Below are 22,185 nucleotides of genomic sequence, written 5' to 3' on the forward strand. Positions count from 1 at the left end.
CACCCCCTGCCTTTCCCATGTGGAGAATGAGCTGTCCATCGGCTACTACACCCAGTAGGGCATCCAGGTCCTCTGTTTGCACTGTCCTTGGCTGCTGTATCAGTGTGTGTAGGCCCCCCGGGTCCAGATCCACCAGCCTTGACAGTGTCTTTGTGGACGACCTCCTCCCTGTCCTCCCATCTGCCATCTCTTTCATACAACTCGCAGCTCTCCCCACAGAGTCCAATGTCTCCCGACTCCCCACTTGAAATAAATGGCACAACTCTTATAATACCCTATTATTGGCCTCTATTATCTGTGTGACCTCGCCTCTTACCATCAGGGCTCCTCTCTGGGCTGTATTGGCGTAATTATTTTCCTAAGCATGCCAAACACTTCTGTTATTTTATTGGTTTTCATTTTCTTTGAACTCAATTAAATGAAGTGAAATGATATGGAGGAAAATTGAAAATATAAATGGGCTGTCGAGGTGGCTCGGTGGGTAGAGGTGCTTGCCATAGAGCCTGAAGGCATGCGACTCATCCCCAGGCCGCTCAGGGTGGAAGGAGAGAGCAGAGTCCTCTGAAGTTCCCATGCGCGGCATGGTGTGTGTGTATTATACAAATAAACAAGTGTAAATATATACGTATTTATTTATAAACTTGTAAGAGCTTTTCACTAGCTAAAAATATAATGACTTTTTTGTTTGTAGATTTTTTTCTCCAATTAATTCATGTTTATACTTCTCTTTTGAAAATCTTTTAAAAATTAGAGAAGTTATGGATTACTGCTGATCATAGTTTTTGTTGTTGAAATCTTATTTCTTAGTTTTCCATACATATTTTCATAATAAATGATAAAGTAAGCTATCTAGAATTCTTTAAGTAATAGATACATATATTGTCACATGGGTCTTAGAGAGAACCCTTGCTTAGGCTGAATTCTCCAGGCAGCTAACAGTAGAGACATTTATTTGACAACATAAAAGCAATAATTTATAAATCCTATAGTGAAAAGCATAAAGGGAAGATGAATTTTACTATGAACTTTACAAACTAATGCTTATTATGTTGCTAAACTTGACTTAGATATATTGAGTAAAATGTTTAATAACAATTAGTAATTAAAAAAAAAAAAGTCAGGGTTTTGCCTTGTTAAACTTCTATTCTGCCAATGCCATGTTTTCTTTAGAATCCTTCTGATAAAAAAAAAAAAAAAAATAGGCAAATGAAGTATGAAAGTCCTGTGTCATTGTTCAAAGAAGAATGGTGCTCTCATACCTCATCTGACAAGAGAGGACAAAGCCCTTACCTGTCCCAGTGTGTAAGAATCATATAATTAAGATTGAACCTACTTTGGCACTTAGGAGGAGCTCTCACCTGAGGCAGGGGATGCTGTCCTTTGTCACGCCTTCACTAGACACAGTATTGGTGCTTCCGGAAAGACTCCTTGAAGAAGGAAGTTGAGAGGACAGGTCTGGAAACGGAGGACTCGTTTCTGGCTCTGGGGTAATAATGTCTTCAACATCACACTGAAGTCGTACTTCTAATGACTTGAAAAAAAGTCACTTTAATTTAGTCTAAGCTATAATAATATCAGTACACACATGAATATATTGGAGGTTTTTAGAAATTACTCTATTTTTAGATCAGCAAATGCAATAGCGTATACTCAATTTGAGTATTGAATTAAGTAGTTAATTATATGGCCTATTCAACAGTAATCACCAAAACAGCCCCAAAATATGTTTTTATTCCTCAGAACTATAAAAGACACCTATTAATGAAAATATCTTTTTTTGTTTCTTGTGTTTTGGTTTTTATTAGACAGGGTTTTTGAGTGTAGCTCTGGCTATTCTTGAACTAGCTCTGTGGACCAGGCCGGCCTTGAACTCACAGAGATATGTCTGCCTTTGCCTCTCGAGTGCTGGGATGAAAAGTGTGCATCACCACCATGCAGCTTTTAGTTTCACATTGTATTTATGAGGCAGAAATTCTTATACAATGAACACTCCTGTGCTTTTTCAAACTTGTTTTGTCAACCTGACAAAAACTACGTCATTTTTGAAAGAGAAATTCTCAAATGAGAAAATGTGCCCCTAAACATATGGGCACATTGATAAACCCATGGGGCATTTTATTAGTGATTGATGTCTGGACCCCGCAGGTGACCTTGAGTTGTATAAGAAAGTCGGATGAGTAAGCTTTGGGGAGCAAGCCAGTAGGCAGTCTGTATCAGTCTATATCATGCCTATATCAATTCTGGCCTCCAAGTTCACACTCTGCGTGAGGTTAAAAACACAAAAAGGGGACCGGGCACGGTGGCACACACCTTTAATCCCAGCACTCGGGAGGCAGAGGCAGGTGGATCACTGTGAGCTCCAGGCCAGCCTGGTCTACAAAGTGAATCCAGGATAGCCAGGGCTACACAGAGAAACCCTGTCTCAAAAATCAAAACAAAACCAAACAAAAAAAAATTCCCCCCACACACAAAAGGCCCATATGAAAGAATTTTTTATATTCTGGCAAATAGGGTAAAATATATAGGATAGAATAGGGAAATTATAGGTATATTAAGTTAGATGCTGTCAATACCACAACAATATCATTGTTTCATACAATCAGAAATTTGTGTAACAAATCTTAAAATTATAATTTTGGTAAGATGATGCTATAATTACTTTCACCATATAAAATGTTGCTACATTAAAAAACTATTAAGAGTAACTTTAAAAAATATATTTTATTAATTTATTCATATTACATCTAAATTGTTTATTAACAGTAACTTTATTATACTTAAGAAATAATCATTTATGACAAGAAAACAAAGCAGTTAAATTTTTTTAAAAGACAGAGCCTACACTAATACAGAAAGTAAAACTTGGGGGCTGCAGAGACGGTTCAGTGGTTAAGAGCACTCACTGCTCTTCCAAAGGTCCTGAGTTCAATTCCCAGGACCCACATAGCAGTTCTCAACTTCCTGATGCCCTCTTCTCATGTACAGATGTAAATGCAGGCAAAATACCCATATATATATTACATAAATAAATAAATCTTTAAAAAATAATATAACACTACACTATCTAATTAAATACATAAATAAAAAACATGTTAAGGCATATACTATACAATACCTATTTTTTATTTGAATTATTTATTCTGATTACATCTCAATCATTATCCCCTCACTTGTTTCTTCCCGTTCTCCCCTCCCTCCCTCCTTCACCCTATTCCCCTCCCCTAGGCCTGTGACAGAAGGGGACCTCCTCCCCCACCATATATATAATCATAGCCTATCTGTTCTCATCCTGGTAGTCTGCTTTCCCTTCCTCTGGGTGCCACCAGGCCTCCCCACTAAGGGGATGTGGTCAAATAGGGGGCACCAGAGTTCATGGCAGAGTCAGTCCTGCTCTCCACACAACTGTGGAGAATATGCTGTCCATTGGCTAGGTCTGAATAAGGGGTCTAGGTTTACTGCATGCATACAATACCTATTTTTAAAAGTGTTATATACAATAATAAAAAGTTTTTTTCTTTATAAGTAAAAATAATGCTGGTATTATATTGACAATATTTAGGAGGAATTGACTCCATTTTGTTAGGTAGATGCAAAATTGAAGAGACACAAAGATATATAACAACAGATGACAATATGATATTCAATTTCTAGTGATATTAATGTAAAATAAACTCATTTTGTCATTGAAGCTTTGTTAGAGCACTGTTCACTTGGGAACAAACTACTTTTTAACATGTTAAGTATACTGGCTTAATTGTGGGTCAACTTGACACAAGCTAGAGTCATCACAGAGGAAGGAGCCTCAGTTGAGAAAATGTCTCCATGAGATCCAGCTGTAAGGCATTTTCTCAATTAGTGTTCAGTGGTGGAGGGCACAGCCCATTGTGGGTGGTGCTACCCCTGGGCTGGTGGTCCTGGGTTCTGTAAGAAAGCAGGCTGAGAAAGCCAGGGAAAGCAAGCCAGTAAGCAGCACCCCTCCACGGCTTCTGCATCAGCTACTGCCTCCAGGTTCCAGCCCTGTTTGAGTTCCTGTCCTGTCTTCCTCCATTGATGAACTAGGATCTGGAAGTGTAAGCTGAATAAGCCCTTTCCTCCCCAACTTGCTGTTTGGTCATGGTGTTTCATCGCAGCAATAAAACTCTGACTAAAACATTAAGTAGCAATTATTAAAAGTACTATGGATTATATTAAATATGGATTATATACTGTACTCTTGATGGCTTAAAAAACCATAACAAGTGGTAGTTCAAATACATAAATTTTCTTTTAGTAGCTATAAATAGGAAAGTTAAATTTAAAGTAACTTACCACTATTTCTGTTGTAATTTCATGTCGGCTGAATTTATAAATTATGACATATGCAGAGACTCCTGATACACAAAATATTCTGCTCTCTGGACACCAGTAAATCATCTGAACAGCAAATGGGTCTTCCTCTACGATTTCACATGTTTGTTTGCCATCTCCCGCCTTCTGCTTTTCAAATACTTTTGAAGTTTTTAGCTTGTACAACATCTGCAGGGTCACTACAAAATAATAAAATAATGTAGTCATTTCCTAATTTTGATTTGAATTCTTAAGACACTGTTAAAGTTTTTTCAATATATTTGTTGAACTACAGAATTGAACCCAAGAAGAGCAAGTTGCGTTTCCATAGTAAACCTCAATGCCATGCCCTCATGGCAGCAGTATCCGAGAAACTATATGCAGAAAGAGAAAGAGTGTTTATGAGAATTGGAACTAAGAAAGTTTACAATGGAAAACATAGCATAAGTCTCTCCCAGGTGAGATGCTGTCATGCCTTTTTACCACATGCCCTTTAATCGCATAATAAAACGTTAGTACAACACTCTAGATGCTTTGCTTTGTTAGACAGAAATCCTTCAGGAAAGATTTCATCTGTGTGTTTCTAGTTTTAAAAAGGGCCAGGTATAAGCTTATAAAACTCTACATTTATGAATGGTATTCAATGTTTATTTTGAGGAAGTCATTTCCACTTCAGAAAATAATAAAAACACACTTTCCCATGCAAAACAAAAGACTCTTGTTCTAATAATGGTCTTCAAGAGAGTTTCAAAAGCCAGCAGTTTCTGCAGAAAGGGCACAGCTTGAATTTAATGAAAAGCAGCAGTTAGCCCAATTCAAGATAATCCTACAAAGTAATTGGCCTGAATATGCACACACCCTCTCCAAGAACTGAGTCTCTCTGTGTAGCTCTGGCTGTCCTGGAACTCTCTTTGTAGACCAGGCTGGCCTTGAACTCACAGATATCGGCCTGCCTTAGCTGCCTGAGTGCTAGGATTAAAGGTGTGCACCACTGCCTTCTGGCTTTGGCCCAAACTTTTAAAAATTGTTAATTCAAGGCCAGCCTGGTCTACAGAATGAGTTCCAGGTCAGCTAGGGCCACACACAGAAACGTTGTCTCAAAAAACAAACAAACAAACAAACAAACAAAACAAAACAAAACAAAAACCTAAAAAAACCTAAAAAAAAAAATGTCAATGACATGAAATAATCAGGCCCACTCTAGACTTTAAAAATCTCAAAAGATTACTAAATGAAAAAATAATCTTTTTGTTATTCATGTAAAGGATATCACTGAGCTGGCTGCAAACATTGCAGTAGACTTGTAGGTTAGATAGTATCTTGTGTCATATTAATTGTTTTTCTTGTGTTTCTTATTTTCAAGATTATTGCCTTATGGTTACACATTCTCAGAAACTTCAAAGTCATTGCTAACTTATTCTTCTCTTCCTATTCTTTTTTTTTCATATTCAAGTATTTCCTTTTTTTGAAGTTTGTCTCTTTATTTATTTATTTAATATATTTTATTGATTTATTCATATTACATCTCAATTGTTATCCTATCCCTTGTATCCTCCTATTCCTCCCTCCCTCCCGCTTTCCCCTTACTCCCCTCCCCTATGACTGTGACTGAGGGGGACCTCCTCCCCCTGTATATGCTCATAGGGTATCAAGTCTCTTCCTGGTAGCCTGCTATCCTTCCTCTGAGTGCCACCGGGCCTCCACATCTCTTCCTATACTTGACTAAGTTTTAACTACCTAACGAAATTTGTATTAGTTGTTAATCCATTAACATATCCTTTCTGTCTGGGCTGTTGGTGAAGAAATGAAATCCTAAAATGTGATTGGCAGGAGGGTCTTAAGATAGAGGCCAGCATAGGCTACCTAAAAATATCCCATGTGAGAGATAAACAAGAACATAAACACATTTTTGAAACTTACTGGTCCAAATGAATCTTGATTTCTGATTAAAATAGAATTTGATTACACTACATTTAGAAACTTCACAGTCTGACATGTATCTACTCATGTGCATTTCTTTCTCTTTTCTTAAGATGTTTTGTGAATGGCATATATGGGCAAAACGAAGACTTAGGTAAGATTACAGGCCCTTGCACATTGACCACATACATTACTCTTTTCCCCTCACATATGTTATTCTTTAAATTATCCAATTGTTGGGCTGGAGAGATGGCTCAGAGCTTAAGAGCACTGTCTACTCTTCCAAAGGTCCTGGGTTCAATTCCCAGCAACCAGATGGTGGCTCACAACCATCTATAATGAGATCTGGTGCCCTCTTCTGGAGTGCAGGCACACATGCAGGCAGAGCACTGTATAAATAATAAATAAATCTTTTAAAAAATTATCCAATTGTTAAAAAATTAAAATAAAATTTTACTGTTATCAAATAATTACTTCTGATTGTCATGGACTATTATAGAGTGAGACAGGAAAGCTGAGACTGGAGGAATAGAGCACTTGTCACACACCACGCAGGTAGGACACAGAGGGAATTCCCCAAGTGGTTGGTGTAATAAAGCTGGGTTCTTTTCCCGATGCAACATGATTTTTACCATGGCATTGCTGAGGGGGTGGCAATAGTCTTGTTTATTTAATATTATTGAATACAAATAGAGTAGAGATACTTTAAGCTGATCTAAAATACAGAAAATGAATTTTTAACCAAGAATTATTATATAATTATGCTAAAATATTTCTGAAATAATCATTGAAATTAAAAAGTGGTAGACAGCCATGGATACATTTTAACAAAGTATTTTCTGTTGAATGGGAGTAAATGTAAACTTACTTGCTGAAGCATCCCAAAATTTTATTGATCCATCGGCATGCCTAGATAAAAATAAACTAGCATTATTTAAATTATACCAAAAAATAGTCACTCCAAATATATAAGAAGCTCAGTTATTGTTGTTAGTGTCTTCATTAAAAATCATTGTAACGAAAGTTGATTTATGACAAACCATTTCTAAGCTCAAAACAGTGATTTTTTTTTAAAAAAAGGACACATACAACTCTAAAGATGAAAAAAGAAAAACCCTTTATATTTAATTTCTGTAAGATTATACATGTCATAGAAAACAGTAAAATGGCTTATGAAAATAAACAATATTTTTTAAAAAAGTATTAACATCCAATGAAAAAGATAACAAATATTTATCAAAATATAAAAACAAATATCTGAACTGATCTAAAACTGTCATGATTTATTAATAATTTGTACTAACTCTATTAAAATTAATCTCCAAAACAAAAAAGCTACAGTACTTCCTAATACACTTGGGGAAGTCACCATCACCTGACACCAACCCAGAAACAATATTGGAGAAAGAAAAAAATTCAACAATGTCCCATTAATAGTAGAGAAATTTTGTGTAAGTAAAAACCAATCAAGATACAGAAATAGAAATTACTCGTAATCATGAGAAATTTGTTAGAAATAAATGCAAAGCCAAGTACACATTTTAATAAAAAATGGCTGGGAAATTCTAATTATCCAGATTGAAAACTTACATAAGAAAATCAATTTGGTTATGCCAAATGATGCAGAAAGGCAGTAGACAAAAATTCATCATCTATTCATGAGGAAACATGGTTGATGAAGAAGAGAATTGTTTTAAATTTGATAAAGTACAGCCAAGAATCATCTATAAACATTCCCTAACATACATGATCATAAAAGAACAAATGGTTTTCCCCTTAAATCAGGAACAAAAAAAGTTTATTTTCACCTATTTATTTAGTATTATAGTGGAGGTATTAAATATTGCATTAAGGTTAGGAAAACAAATTATAAACTAACAAGCTGAGAATTGGTTTTATATTAGGGCTTATTATTGATATGCACCAAAATCTCAATGGCTCAATAAAAGTGATTCTTAAATGAAGGCCAGCCTACAAGAATCAATACTGTTTTTTGTAACATTAAAAAAAAAAAACTTGGGAAACTAAAGTATAAATTACCATTTATAATAGTAAGAAAATGCAAAATACTTGGAAATAAGTCATTATAATTTATGTTAGAGTCATGTGCTGAAAAATATAAAATGCTGATCAGAGAAAAAAAGGATTACAATAGGCCAGCGCTAACATGTTCCCAATGCTCATAATGCTGACAGTGGTTCTCACAAATAGCATATAAATTGAATGTAATCCTCGGTCGAAGTTTTCAAAAAAATTTTTGTAAAAATAAACTGATTATAAATTTATATGTAAAAAAACTACAACAGTCAAAAAAAATTTTGAAAAACAAAAGGTTAGCATTTTCAAACTACTTATGGTATAAAATTTCACTCTAAACATATAGTGAAGCAAGCCAGGCATGGTGGCGCACGCCTTTAATTCCAGCACTCGGGAGGAAGAGGCAGGGTGATCTCTGTGAGTTCAAAGTCAGTGTGGTCTACAAAGCGAGTCCAGGACAGGCAGGTCTATCACACAGAGAAACCCTGTCTCAAACAAACAAACAAACAAGCAAAAAAAATATGAAGCTATTTTTATATTGGAACGTGTGTGTGTGTGTGTGTGTGTGTGTGTGTGTGTGTGTGTTTGTGTGTGTGTGTGTGTGTGTGTGTGTGTGTGTGTGTGTGACAGACTGTATTGGACTAGATGTTGATCCACATTTGTATGCTCAACAGTTTTTAATGGCGGGTAGTTATACACAAAAATCATTTACTTCAACATATTTAGTGAAATATAATTTCACAGTCATATTTTACTAGTTTTAATTAACATATAATATTCACGCCCTGCCAAAGTTAGCTCAGACAAATGTATAACCCTCCCCCTCCCTTCCTGATGTTGTGAATAGGGCAGCTATGAACATAACTGAGTATCTGTGGGGTAAGATGTTGCGTCCTTTGGGCAGATGCCAGGCGTGCTATAGCTGAGTCATATGGTAGATTTATTTTTAGTTTTGGAGGACTCTCCATACTTATTTCCAGACTATACAAAGTTGCATTTCTACCAACAGTGAGTAATTGTTCCTCTGTCTCCACCACCTCACCAGCTGCCGTGAGACGTTTTGTTATTCTGAACCATCCTGACTGGAGTGAGATGAAATCTCATTTTTGTTTTGTTTTGTTTTGTTTGTTTGCATTTCCCTAATTGCTAAAGAGGATGAACTTTTTTTTTTCAGGTATTTCTTAGCCATTTGTTTTACTCAATTGGGAACTCTCTGTTTACCTCCTAACGACATAACTGCTCTTCAGCTCCCCCCCCCCCCCACTTTGTTCCCATGCCTGGAGACGTGGGCATAAGATGAACTGACTATGAGGCTGGGCCAGGACTCAGCACAGAATAAAGGACTGTGTAGACCAGGGCAGCCTGGGAACAGAAAGGGTGACGTAACAGGAAGGAGGTTGGGACAGAGTAGAAGTGGAAGATGGCCAAGCAGAAATTTGGGCAGGAAAGTGAGGGCAGAGGTTCGGCAGGCAGGTAAATGGAGTCCAACGACCTTCAGACTGAACTGATGTCCATAAATTTGGGCTGGGCCTTGTGGGAGGTCAGATCAGACAGCTTCTTCAGTCTCGTCTTCAGCTCCAGGGGGAACCCTTTAGGAGCGAGCACCTCTTACACACAGGCTACATAAAGAACTCCCTGAGTTTGATCTGTCACCCTCGGTCACGTGACTGCAGTTGGCGCAGACATCCATTCCCAAAGCTCTGATTACAGTCCATCTCACAGTCCGTCTCAGGCCATTCTTCTCGTAGTGCTGCAGCTACAGGAATGTCCTCTCACGCTTGGTACAAAGTGCTCCACACGCCGCTGCTTTCCCAGTGTGTCTACTACACAGCCCTCAGTGGGCCCATGGCAGGCCCCGCAGAAGGGGACAACCATCATGTCATGGCACAGCAGGCCGTGGAACTCATCCCACAGCGGGAGTTAAGTGAAGTAGTCTGGTTAGGAGGCGCCATCACATGAGGGGCTGCGCATCAACGGCCAGGAGACAACTGGCAGATGAGCTGTGGCAAGGCCAGTCGCGCCTACCTGTGTTCTCCCCAAATGCCAGGTCAGCCAGCTCCACAAAGCAGCTCACAAAGGAAACAGCCTGGATGCCAGGTCACCACCGTCACTCACCGCAGAACCCAGCATGGAACAAATAGCATTTGGAAGTCATGTTCACAGTACTTCTGGCCCTCAGCCAGAGGCACTGCACACAGCACAAAGCAATGTCGTGGTAAAGTGTCCATTGCTGTTGACGAGCTATGTAGGGCAAACTGCAGTGCGGGCACATGGCATTGGCCAAGCATGCAAACAAACCTACTGCTTCCTATTTTTGTGCCTGTGTACCTAAGCCTAGTGGACAATTGTGTGTGATTTGAATAGGTATACGGCCCCACCCATAAACTCATGTGTTTCAATGCTTGGCCCCTAGAGAGTGGCACTCTTAGGAGGTGTGGCCTTATTGGAGCAGGTGTGGCCTTGTTTGTGGAAGTTTGTCACTGTGGAGGCAGGTTTTGAGGTCAGCTATGCTCAAGCTATGCCCAGTGTGGTACACAGTCTCTCCCTGCTGCCTAGGAAACAAGATGTAGTGCTTTCAGCTCCTTCTCCTCTCCAGCGCCATGTCTGCCTGGATGGTGCCATGTTTCCCACCATGATGAGGATGGGCTAAACCTCTGCACTGTAAGGCAGCCCCAGTTAAGTGCTTTCTGTTATAAGAGATGCTTTGGTCATGGTGTCTCTACAGCAGTGAAACCCTAACTAAGACAGGGTCCTGACTGTCCTCAGGGCTTTCTGCTGCACAACCAGTCACTCAGCATATTAGCTTAGTTTTATATATGGGATAGCTTTTCTCTCTTGTGTCTTTCAACCTTTTACTTACTGTTTATTCTTGCAAAGTTTGACCAAGATTTATATCTATATGTGGATTTCTTGGAGTTCATTCCAACGTCTAGACTCTGTAGGTGCATGGGTTTTTGTTTTGTTTTGTTTTGTTTATTTGTTTCTTGAGAACTGCAGTAGGTCTTTAGCAGCCTTTCTGTAACTGCTTCTCCAGCACTGTCCATATGCTCCTCTCCTGCCTTCTATGACTGTGACTGACGAAGGAATTGGCGTTACTGGCTCTTCATTTGTGCTGGCCGCTGGGAATCCTGGCCCCATGCGGTTTCTACTGACATCTCCAGACATGGGTTCTACTCAGTGGAGGGGAAAATCTCAGGTCTCCACTCTGCCTTCTGTGAAGAGAAGCTGGAATACTTCTTAGAGCCGGGTGATGATGAAAGTCTAAGCTTTGAATTTGGCCTTTGCTGGAATGGGTTGGGCCGTGTGTGTGTGTGTGTGTGTGTGTGTGTGTGTGTGTGTGTGTGTGTGTGTGTGTGTGATTTATCTTAGAGACACTAGCTTGTTGAAGATCCATGTATCACTGGGATGCTCTTTTTTTATTCTTTGGCTAAGAAGAAATCACTTCAGTTATGTCTTTTGCTAGTATCTGGTCACAGTCTCAGGTTACTGGCTTCCTCAGGTCAAATTCTGGGATACATGAGAAACTTGTCACCATTAATGCAAAATTTGTTATGTGATCCTATTAAAAATCTTAACAAGTAGATTTTATATTTCTCTCTATATATGCATATGTGCATATATATATATTATTCTTAATGTTAGAACATGAGGAAGATTGGTCTCCAAGGTACTGACATTTCTGATGCTATGAGTTTTGAAGAAAATTTTAGCCATTTGATGAATGTTTTGTCACAAAGATAAAATATTCAACTTAAACATTTGAGAAAGGAAAGGTTATTTTGTTCACAGATTCATGGTCCATCACGGCAGAGAGGGTGTGGCAGAACAGGTCACATCATGGCAGCAGAAGCATGTGACAAGTTATTTACAAAAGGAGATTGGAAAGGAAGCAAAGTAAAAAAGAGGAAGTGCACAAGGCATGATACAGCGGCCTCTTTCCTAACCCTTCAAGGCATGCAGGCAGCGGCCTCCTCCCTCCAGCCGGCTTGCACCTCCTGCAGTGTCTCTTTTCTCCCATGATAGCACTACTAGGTAGACATCAAGACGGCACTACGTGAGCCATGGAGGATGCCTTACACGCAACCACAGCAATGCGGAAATAAAGCATGATTCCTGAAATTTGTAAGAATCATGATGTTTTATTAAGGACTTTCCTGAAGTTAATATTCTACTACTTCCAATAAAGTATTTCCTGTGAACCTCTCCCATCATTTTATTATGACTTTTATAATTTTCTTATGATTCATCTGGTAATATAACCTAAATATAATTCTGCGGTTATAATTCTACTCCCAGCAATTTGATTGCATTTTTCATCAAAGCCAAGAACTATGATTTAAAGCTATTTCTTAGATTCTTATTTTGTAAAAAAAAAAAAAAAAAAAAAAAGATTTATCTGCATAGGGCACAATTACATGAATGTGTCAAGACTTAACAAATATTTTATTGTTGTTAAATTTATAACATAATTTTTTATAATGTATAATTCATAAAACATCTTACTTACCCAGTAATAATAATTTCTGGATAAGTTTGTGCTCCGAGATTCCAAGCTCCTCCACTGACTGGCCATTCCTAAATATATTATTGAGGAGAATACGTAGGTTTTATTTTTCATATTACATGGCTTAGAATTTTATAATTAAATGTTACAAAATAATAAAAGAAGATTGAATATCAACTCATTACAAAACAGCCATAAATGAAGTGCATAGTTATCATCAATTCTTTCGTTAAACAAAAAGATCTGTAAATGCAGAATAACAATTCCTTTCAAAATAGATTTTAGCCAATAGTACCATTTATATGAACCAATAAGTGAAGCATTTTTAACTGGTTATATACATTGTTGAACAGATGCCATGCAGTGTGTATTTCCAACAAGCTTTGTGGTGCCATTTAGCCTAGAACAGCATGGAACTAGTGCTTCTCTGAACTGTACATTTCAGTGATGCTGGACCAATACCAGAAACCACATTAGATAGTTTGTGATACTTATAAATACTTGAATCTTAAACATTAAGGAAAAAATCTCATGTTAGCAAAATGTTTTAATAATTTTTTCTTTCTTCTTTGATTGTTTTGTTTTGAGACAGGGTTTCTCTGTGTAGCCCTGGCTATCCTGAAACTAGCTCTGTAGACCAGGCCGGCCTCAAGTTCACAGAGATCCTGATGCCTCTGCCTCTCAAGAGCTGGCATTAAAGGCCTGCACTACTGCCACTTGGCTTGTCTTTATTTTTTTAATTTTGTTTTTGCTTTCCAAGACAGGGTTTTTCTGTGTAACAGCCCTGGCTGTCCTGGACTCACTTTGTAGACAGGCAGGCCTTGAATGCCTCCCGAGTGCTGGGATTAAAGGCATGTACCACTACGCCCAGCTTAATTTTGTCTTTCTCATGATAAATTATGAAGAATTGGTTCTTGAATTTTATAAAACCTGATCCATGTAAAGTAATTAAAGGGTACTTATTATGACTCTGATAGTTCATATATGTAATACAAAAATAAGCACGATTGATAAATAGATTTGAGTATGTAATTACAGACTTAGTATATGGGAAATTTGTCATCTTATAGGCTAAGGGCTATGCCACAGTCAGGAAGCTGAACTTCCTGTTACATCTTTGACAATGTCATCTTGTAAATTCCAAAGTTTCACTGAAATTGCCTTGGGTGGAAAGTCAGAATATAGAGTGACAAGAAAAAGCATGACTGTACATACAAATACAGGAAGAATTTACCTTATTACTGTATCCTTGTTTTTTATGCTTGACTCCTATAGAATAGAGTACTAGAATCAAATCTGGAGGGCAATCGGCAAAATATGCTGTGCATGTAACTGGTGACTCATGAATGTCCATTGGATAGGGATTTTCAAAGATTGGAAAACTAATAGATAAAGATAATATATTAGAGTTATTTTTCAAAGATAAAAACATGAAATAATTTTCATAATCAAGTCATAAAATGCTTATAAACATCATAAGCTTCACTCTTTTCAGTACCATAAAAAGAATCATTTTACTTGAATACTTTAAATATATAATTACTTATAAAATGAGATGTTAATAATAACAGAGATTAATTTTCTTTCCAGACTTCCAGCATCCTACATGACACACTTTGTTAATGTGAATATAATAATTGAATTAAACTAAGATATTACACAATAGGTATATTGTCTTAAAATTTATATCAACTAGATTATATTTAAAGGTATAATATACCTTTAAATGTTACTATCTAACATTTTACTACGATACCTTTATACTATTTAAAGATATATTGTACCTTTAATTGTAAAATATTTTTATTATTTGTATTAAAATAGTAAACATTTGTATTTGTATTATAGTATTATAGAGTTACATAGTAAGATACATAGTTTTTAAAATATATTTGTGGTAAAAGCCAAAAGATATGAGATTGGGTTCAGGCCTTGTGGCAGGTGCCCTTATCCACTAAGCCATGTTGCTAGCCTCAAGAGTTGCCTTTTGCCAATCAGCAGGGCTGCAAAGAGCATGGTATTTCAGATTAGGACAACAGCATATGCAAAATCAGATGGGGAGGAAGAAGTCATATTTAATTAATGACAAGTGGGGTAAACAGTACATTAGAAATTATTGATTTCAAAGTTCAAATTGTTAATTGTATCATATTTTCTCCTTTTTACTGAAAATAGATTTTCTTAGTCAAGTGTGGTGGTGCACGCCTATAATCCCAACACCCTGGGAGGCAGAGGCAGGCAGATCTTTGTCAGTTTGAGGCCAGCCTGGTCTACAAAGTGAGTCCAGAACAGCCAAGGCTACACAGATAAACCCTGTCTCAAAAACTAAAAAAACAAAACAAAACAAAACAAACAAACAAACAAAAAAAAAAACAGAGAGAGAGAGAGAGAAAATGAAAGGAAAAAACCATTTTTTTTTTCATATCATGGTTAAGATTAATAGTTAGGGGAGAATGAGAATGAATCGCGTTGAAGAGCAGACCTCCAGCTACATTTGGTGACAGCTGTAAGGAACAATGATGGACTCCTAAAACAGCAAACAACACAGTGAGGGTGCTTGAGAAGCATTACTTTAGCCTATAAGCAAAGAGTAAGCACAATGTATGGGAGAAAAACATAGTTTAAACCTTTTAATGTAGGCATCTAATTTTCTTTCTGAACCTATGGCCTTCCACATGTTAAGCACGTGCTCTACTATTAAATCTCATCCCTACCACAAGTACTTCCATGTACAAGTGAGAAATGAAAAGGGAAGTGGGAGCATGGGATGGGATGATCAAGTAGAGAGGGAGAGGAGAAAGGGGGTGTAGGGGGAAATAATGGGAGAGACAGAGAAAACTAAGGAGCATTTGAGGGGTTTAATGAGACCTAATGTCATAGAAGCTTCATATATATATGAATATATGAATATGAATATATGAAGGTCATCAAAATGAAAACACCAAATAACAGGGGGACACACTCCCAGCTGGCCATCTTTTGTCTCCAAATGTAGCTTCCAGTACTGGCATTGGGTCATATCTAATTGAATAGTAGGCCAAACGGCTCCCAGGGGGATCCCCAAACGATCCAGGCTATTGCCAAGACTATAGGTTGCGCTCCACAAACTGACAGTAGGACTCCATTGCTGAACGCAACACCTACACAACTCATTGAATGTAGAGGTGTTGAGCAGGTGCCTACATAGAGCCCTCATCCATACATTTCAGAGCCTTTGGTACAGGACCATACACTACATGCTACCAAAAGAGACACATAAACACCAAGCCAGCCACAGATCCTTTACCTACAATGGTGTTGTACCTGCAAGAAATGCTAGGGCAATGGTGGCCCAAAGCTTGTGGGAGTAACCAGGCAATAACTGATTTGATTTAAGGTCCATTCCATGAGATGGAGCCCATACCCGGCACTGCTTGGGTGACCAAAAATCTGAGACTAAATAACCCAAGGACCTAAAGTAAAAACCAAATAATGGTTTAAAAACAGTGATAAAATGACTCCTAATGATATTCTGCTATATTCACTGATTGTTCGTCCATCATCAGAGAAGCTCCCCCTTGCGCAGATGGGAAAAAATACAAAGATCTACAGCCAGACATTATGCAGAGAAAGAGAGACCCTGAAACACTCAGCCCTAAATGGGATGTCTCCATCAAATCCCCCCCTCAGAGTTCAGGGAACCCCACAAAAGAGGTGGCAGAAAGAGTGTAAGGTCCAGAGGGAATGGAAGATATCACAGAAGTCACAAGACCCTCTAAATGAACATGACCAAAGCTCATATGATCTCACAGAGACTGAAGCAGGGTTAGGGCCTTCACAGGTCTGTACCAGGTCCTCTGGGTATATAGTATGCCTTCCACTTTAGTGTTTTGTTTTGTTTTTTATGGAATTCTGAGCATGAGAACAAGTGTCTTTCTGGTCCTTATGCCTTCTCATCTCTCTTCTTTCTGCTGGTTTGTCTTGTCCATCTTCAATGTGATAGCTTTTATCTAATATTTTAATTTTGTTATAGTTTAAAAAGTGAATGAATGAGTGAAATGCTAGGCACTGGTGGGCTTCATCATCAGGAGTAGCTGACTGACATATAATGGACTCCACAGTGTGTGTGTGTGTGTGTGTGTGTGTGTGTGTATGTGTGTGTGTGTGTGTGTGTGTGTATGTTTTGGGTTTTTTTTTTTTATCCTCTTTTCTTGGTTTGGGGGTTGTTGTATTTTTTTGCTTCTTTTTTGAAAAGGCATGTAAAGTTGGATGAGTACGGGAGGGGAAAGGATCTAGTAGGACTGGGTGGAGGGGAAGAATATGATATGTAAAGTTAAAAGTTATCTTACACAATAGAAACGCTATAGCTCGATTTCAATTAAAAAAGGGGGGGGGGGGATCTCCAAGAGCTAAGAGAGAAAAACTGTTCACCATAGTGTTTGCTTGAATAAATATATAAAAGTAAATAGTTAAAAAGTATATAAAAGAGTGAAGGCTAAGGATGGTGGGGGAGGCAGAAGAGAGATCATAAAGTTATAATTTGTTTAACATTCAATGGGGTTGAGAGGTAACTATTTGAAAGAAATAGAATATACTCAGTTTTGATATTTAAATTACCTAATAGTTGACAACAGTGGAAATTTACATAAGTTTTAATCATGTTGTCAAAGTAAACAAAAGGTTTTTTTTTTTTCAAAATGTTTATTTACATACTTAACGTAAGATAATAAAAACCATAAGAACATGGCTGGGCAAGTAACTCAATGGGTGAGAACACTTTTCTGTGAAAGCAAGAAGACCTTAGTTCAAATCCCCAGCTCCCAGTTGATCATGCCTATGAACCCAGCAACTGGAAAGAAGGGATAGGTGAGTCTCAGGACCTTGCTGGCAACCCAGCCTTGTAGAAGCAGCAAGCTTCCAGTCCAGTGAGGAGTCTCAGCTAATGGTGATAAGCAGAAGAGCGACAGAAGAGGACCTCTTCTCCTCTGTTCTCTACATACATGTACATGGATGTATGCATGTGTACACTCACATGCATGCACCCCATAGAACATACACACATAAGAATAAATATATAAAATAGAAATTTGTGTTACACATATTTCACTAAAATAAAAATTTTGGTATGTATATAAACTAAAGAAATTAATTTATTTGGTGGTCATTAGAGGTCATTAGACAGATAAGTGATATGGGCTATGTTAGTTGAACACTAATGACAAGAAAATTATATATTAATAAAATATATTGCAATTTCTTAGAGAAAGAATAAGTCAGGGAACAATGGTGGTATGGAAGCCATCTCTGTATGGCTGAGAGTCAGGATTAATAAAAGAATAGACTGGGGCTGGGGAGACAGCTCAGCAGTTAAGAGCACCTGCTGTTCTTCTAGCTCCATTCTAGGCAGCTTCCTAAAGCATGAGCCCCTGAACCCCCATGTGCGCGCGCGCGCGCGCGCGCACACACACACACACACACACACACACACACACACACACACACACACACACACACCCCTACACATAACTGAAAATAAAAATACATCTTAAAAATAAAATAATAGACTTCATTCCTAAGGGAATATCAGAAACACACAGTCAGCTCGAACATGAAGAAAAGATTGATACAGAGAAAAACCATAAAGCTGAGGTGAAATCTATAAAACCTGTGCAGCAGATAAAGGTGGGCATTAACTGTACTTGCTGCCTGTTGGGGCCCGAGATCATTGGTAGCCATTAAGGAGGTACTGCCCCCTCTTGAGGACAGGTCCTGTAGGAATACCAACTAGAGAAAGAATGAGAAGGCTAAAGAGAGATGACCAGGAAATGGGCTAAGATGGATAGACAGATGGCCAATGCAGGCCATGGAGACTGCAACAGAAGTGCAATACAGGGGCTGAATATAAAATGCCCCCCAAGTCTCCAGAGTAACCACCCTAAAGGAATGATGGAAGACACCACAGCCATTACAGCCTTAAGTGAGGAACAACATAGAAACATGAGACAGAAACTGAACATGGCACACACTCTCAGGCAAGGACTGTGGTGCATTAGTAAATCCCAAGAGAGATCTGAGTGGGAAGAGAAGAGTACGGTTAAATGCAAGTGGGTCCATGCTGTCCATAGCCCTCAGAGCCTGACACACTGCACACTCTATGCAGAAAGTATGATCATTATCATGCCAAACACAACCCTCAAGGGATGAGTATAGAGCCTCAGACTGTGAGACTCCCAGAGAAGGCAGGGTGACACATGAGGGTGCCAGCCCAACATTTGAATTACTAGGACCAGAAACACTCCCTTCACCCAGTGCCAGTTACAGAAGACACCAAAGGAACAGAGGGAACCACACTCATGAAGATTAGAAGAGACACTGATTTTTATAATATTTTTTATTTAGTTTTAATACCTATTTCAGTTCATTTTAAATTACACTTTCACTTCAGTTGCTGAGTGGTGTGGTTTTAATACGTAGCTTTCATGAATAGGTTTCTATTACTGTCCGTTCCTTTTATGAACCCATTCTACAACATTTTCTTTATTATTTATTATGACTCTAGTCCTTATACTTTCTATTTATAATTTATCCCCCTAAGTCCCCATTACTCAATTTCTTTCTCCTTGTACTTCATAACTTTTAATACTCTTAGCTCTACAAAACTATAAATTGCTACACACGCACACCCAGTGGTATCTTTGTGCCTGTTTCCAACGCTTACTGGGGACATAAGTCAAGTAATAAAGTGTCTGATACTACATGTTAGCATTTGGATTGTAGTTAAATACCATTTTTCTGTGGTCAAAAATTCAATTTTCCTCTAAATAGCCCTGGAAAACATAAATTGATAAAAATAAAGCAAACAAACTACTGAAAGGAGCAGAACAAACACTGCACTTAGATGTCTCTCTCCAGTGAATAATGGTGAACGCAGAGAGTCATGGTACCTATAACAAGAGATTGTTAAGTATTGGGTCATTTTAGGGGAAATAGTCATACTATATATAAATGAGACATTTATTCTATTCCCTCCAAAGCTCAGGGAACATCACAGAAGAGGGGCCAGAAGATAAGGAGAAGGGCTATGAAATGCTGTCATCTGGGTATGACACTGCCTTTGCAATCATTAACACATGACAGATGTGCTTGCCTGAACTAAGCCTGCAGTGTTCAGTAGCTTGAGCCTGTCAGCACTCAGTCATAGTTCGATCAGAGGCTCATGGGACCCTGCCTCTTCCAAGGGAACTATTGGCTAATAATGGATTCTAGGGGAAAGAGGGTCATTGTGCTCAGTGACGTAGCCACTGTCAAGCCCATCTTTCAGTGGAAAGCTTAATTTCTATGCTCATGCATATGACCCTGGCTAAAGTCATTGGGCATGCTAGGACACATGCACCATGAAAACAGCTGGAATTCTCTGGATGGCAAGGTTTAAATGAGGACAGCAGTGAAGAACAGAGGCCAAAATGGGGTGCAGGAAAAAAGTTAACCAACATCAAGCAAGTATGAAAAAAAAAAACATGGAAATTGCTACTTTACAAACTAGTTTAAAATATAATTTTAAAAGACTTTAAATGGAGGTACTATCATCCATGGGTAAATGATGCTGATCCCAGAAGGCATAGGTTATAAAATGAAAGTTCCCAGGTGGGAGCTCCCTCCCTTAGAGTCATTGGTCAGGAAGTCCCAAGAGGTCCCTCAAACTATACAGGCGATGGGTATTTCCATTGGCTGTGCACTGGAATTGGATAGTAAGAGCCTATTGCTGAAGATATCACATACTTTGGTTGTACAATATAGAGGAACTGTGTTATAACTGTGCTGGAAGCTTCCACCTTGCTGGCTAGCCTTTACAGTTCTAGAAATTGCCATGCCAGCAGCTGGGGAAACAAAATTAGCAATCATCTAAAGTCAGATTTAGACTTGAAATCAATATATGCTACAATATCAACCAAGCAGGTTTCCTTGTAAAATAATGGCTCTACTGCTATGGGAGTGTAAGTAAATGACATCCAATCAGATCTGAAACCCACACAGCAGGAGGGAGTTGCTGATTAATCAAAGGTCCATAGCTGGGGAATCATGGACTTTTGGGCGAACTTATTACTGTTGTTTTAGTAAAGGGCATACTTTAAATATTTGTTCATTCCAATAGACTCTGGTTGCCCTAAGCCTTGGTTATAGACACTTCTCTCTGCACTCAATGATGATTAACTCAGACACCCATGGCTGGGCAGGGGGCTAACAATAAGTTGGTAATAATAATAAGTTGAGTGTTCAGCATTAAATCCCCCTTCCAAGGCTCAAAGAACACGGCAGAAAAGTGAGTGGAAATGAAGAACAGATGAAGAATGAGGGCTGTGAAACATTGCATTATGAGCATTACATGGTTGTGGCACCCAGAAACTCACAACATCTGGGGGTTGCCTGCATAGAGCCTGTAGAAGACTAAGCCAGTAGCCATTCAGCCATAAAAATGAAGGTGCTCATGGGTCCCATGCAACCCTGGGAAGCTAATGACAGGGACTGATGAGGATGACGAGTATCTGGCGTCACTGATGTAGCCACTGATGAGTTAGTTACTCAAGGTCCTCTAGATAGATTAACAACCCAGGGCATGTGAGTGGCCCTGGTTAAACTCAGTGGATCACGAAGCAAAACAAAAAGACATGAAAGTTGGGTCTATACCTGGTGGAAGGAAGAGAAGACCTGGTGGCAGTAAGAGTATCATACGGTAAGTCAGGGTGAAGAATGAGTAGGAACAAATTGTATTATGTAAAAAAAATAAAAAATAAAAAATCAAAGACTAAATTTTTGAAAAGAAAGAAAACTTGTTCCTGGTGATGGAGAACAATTTCATGACAACACATTTACTTTTCTGATAAAATTAAAGTATAATTACATAACTTCTCCATTCTCTTTCCTTGCTTTAATGCCTCCCACATCCCTCTTCCTTGCTTCCTTTCAGATTCTTGGCCTTTTTTCTTTAATTATTATTGTTATATATATGCACAAATATATAAAAACACCCTGGTGAGTTCATCTGCTGTTACTTTCATATGTATATGACTTCAGAATTGACCACTTGGTATTGGGCTCATCCCTGGGGATGTCTAATTCTCCCGTCTCTTAGAAGTCCTTAGTTGCCTATAGTTCTTAGATTAAGCTATTTATATATGTCCATTTAAACACATATAGAAAATGAGCATACCTATATTTCTAAGACCTTTGAGATACATTCAAGAGACCAAAACTAAGAATTCACTGGGAAGAAAGAGATGAGATAAAATCCAAAGGCATAAATAACCAAATTCAATAAAATGACAGCAGAAAATTCCCTAAATGTAGAGAAAGAAATTATATTCAAACACAAGGGGAGTTTAGAACTAAAAAAACAGACATGACCAGTGAATAGCATCTCC

General features: G+C 38.2%; 1 protein-coding gene across 1 annotated transcript in view; it reads right to left on the reverse strand.

Moving 5' to 3' along the window:
- The window catches only part of Stxbp5l (syntaxin binding protein 5L), a 239,059-nt gene that overhangs the window by 79,180 nt on the left and 137,694 nt on the right, over nucleotides 1–22,185 (reverse strand). The window contains exons 13-17 of the mRNA XM_051150549.1: nucleotides 14,022–14,169; nucleotides 12,791–12,858; nucleotides 7,115–7,155; nucleotides 4,309–4,526; nucleotides 1,359–1,531 (exon numbers count right to left, since the gene is read on the reverse strand). Coding sequence (XP_051006506.1) covers nucleotides 1,359–1,531; nucleotides 4,309–4,526; nucleotides 7,115–7,155; nucleotides 12,791–12,858; nucleotides 14,022–14,169 — 648 coding nt within the window. The remainder of the gene's footprint in view (nucleotides 1–1,358; nucleotides 1,532–4,308; nucleotides 4,527–7,114; nucleotides 7,156–12,790; nucleotides 12,859–14,021; nucleotides 14,170–22,185) is intronic.

Source organism: Acomys russatus, chromosome 8, assembly GCF_903995435.1.
Source record: "Acomys russatus chromosome 8, mAcoRus1.1, whole genome shotgun sequence".
Classification (NCBI taxonomy): domain Eukaryota; kingdom Metazoa; phylum Chordata; class Mammalia; order Rodentia; family Muridae; genus Acomys; species Acomys russatus.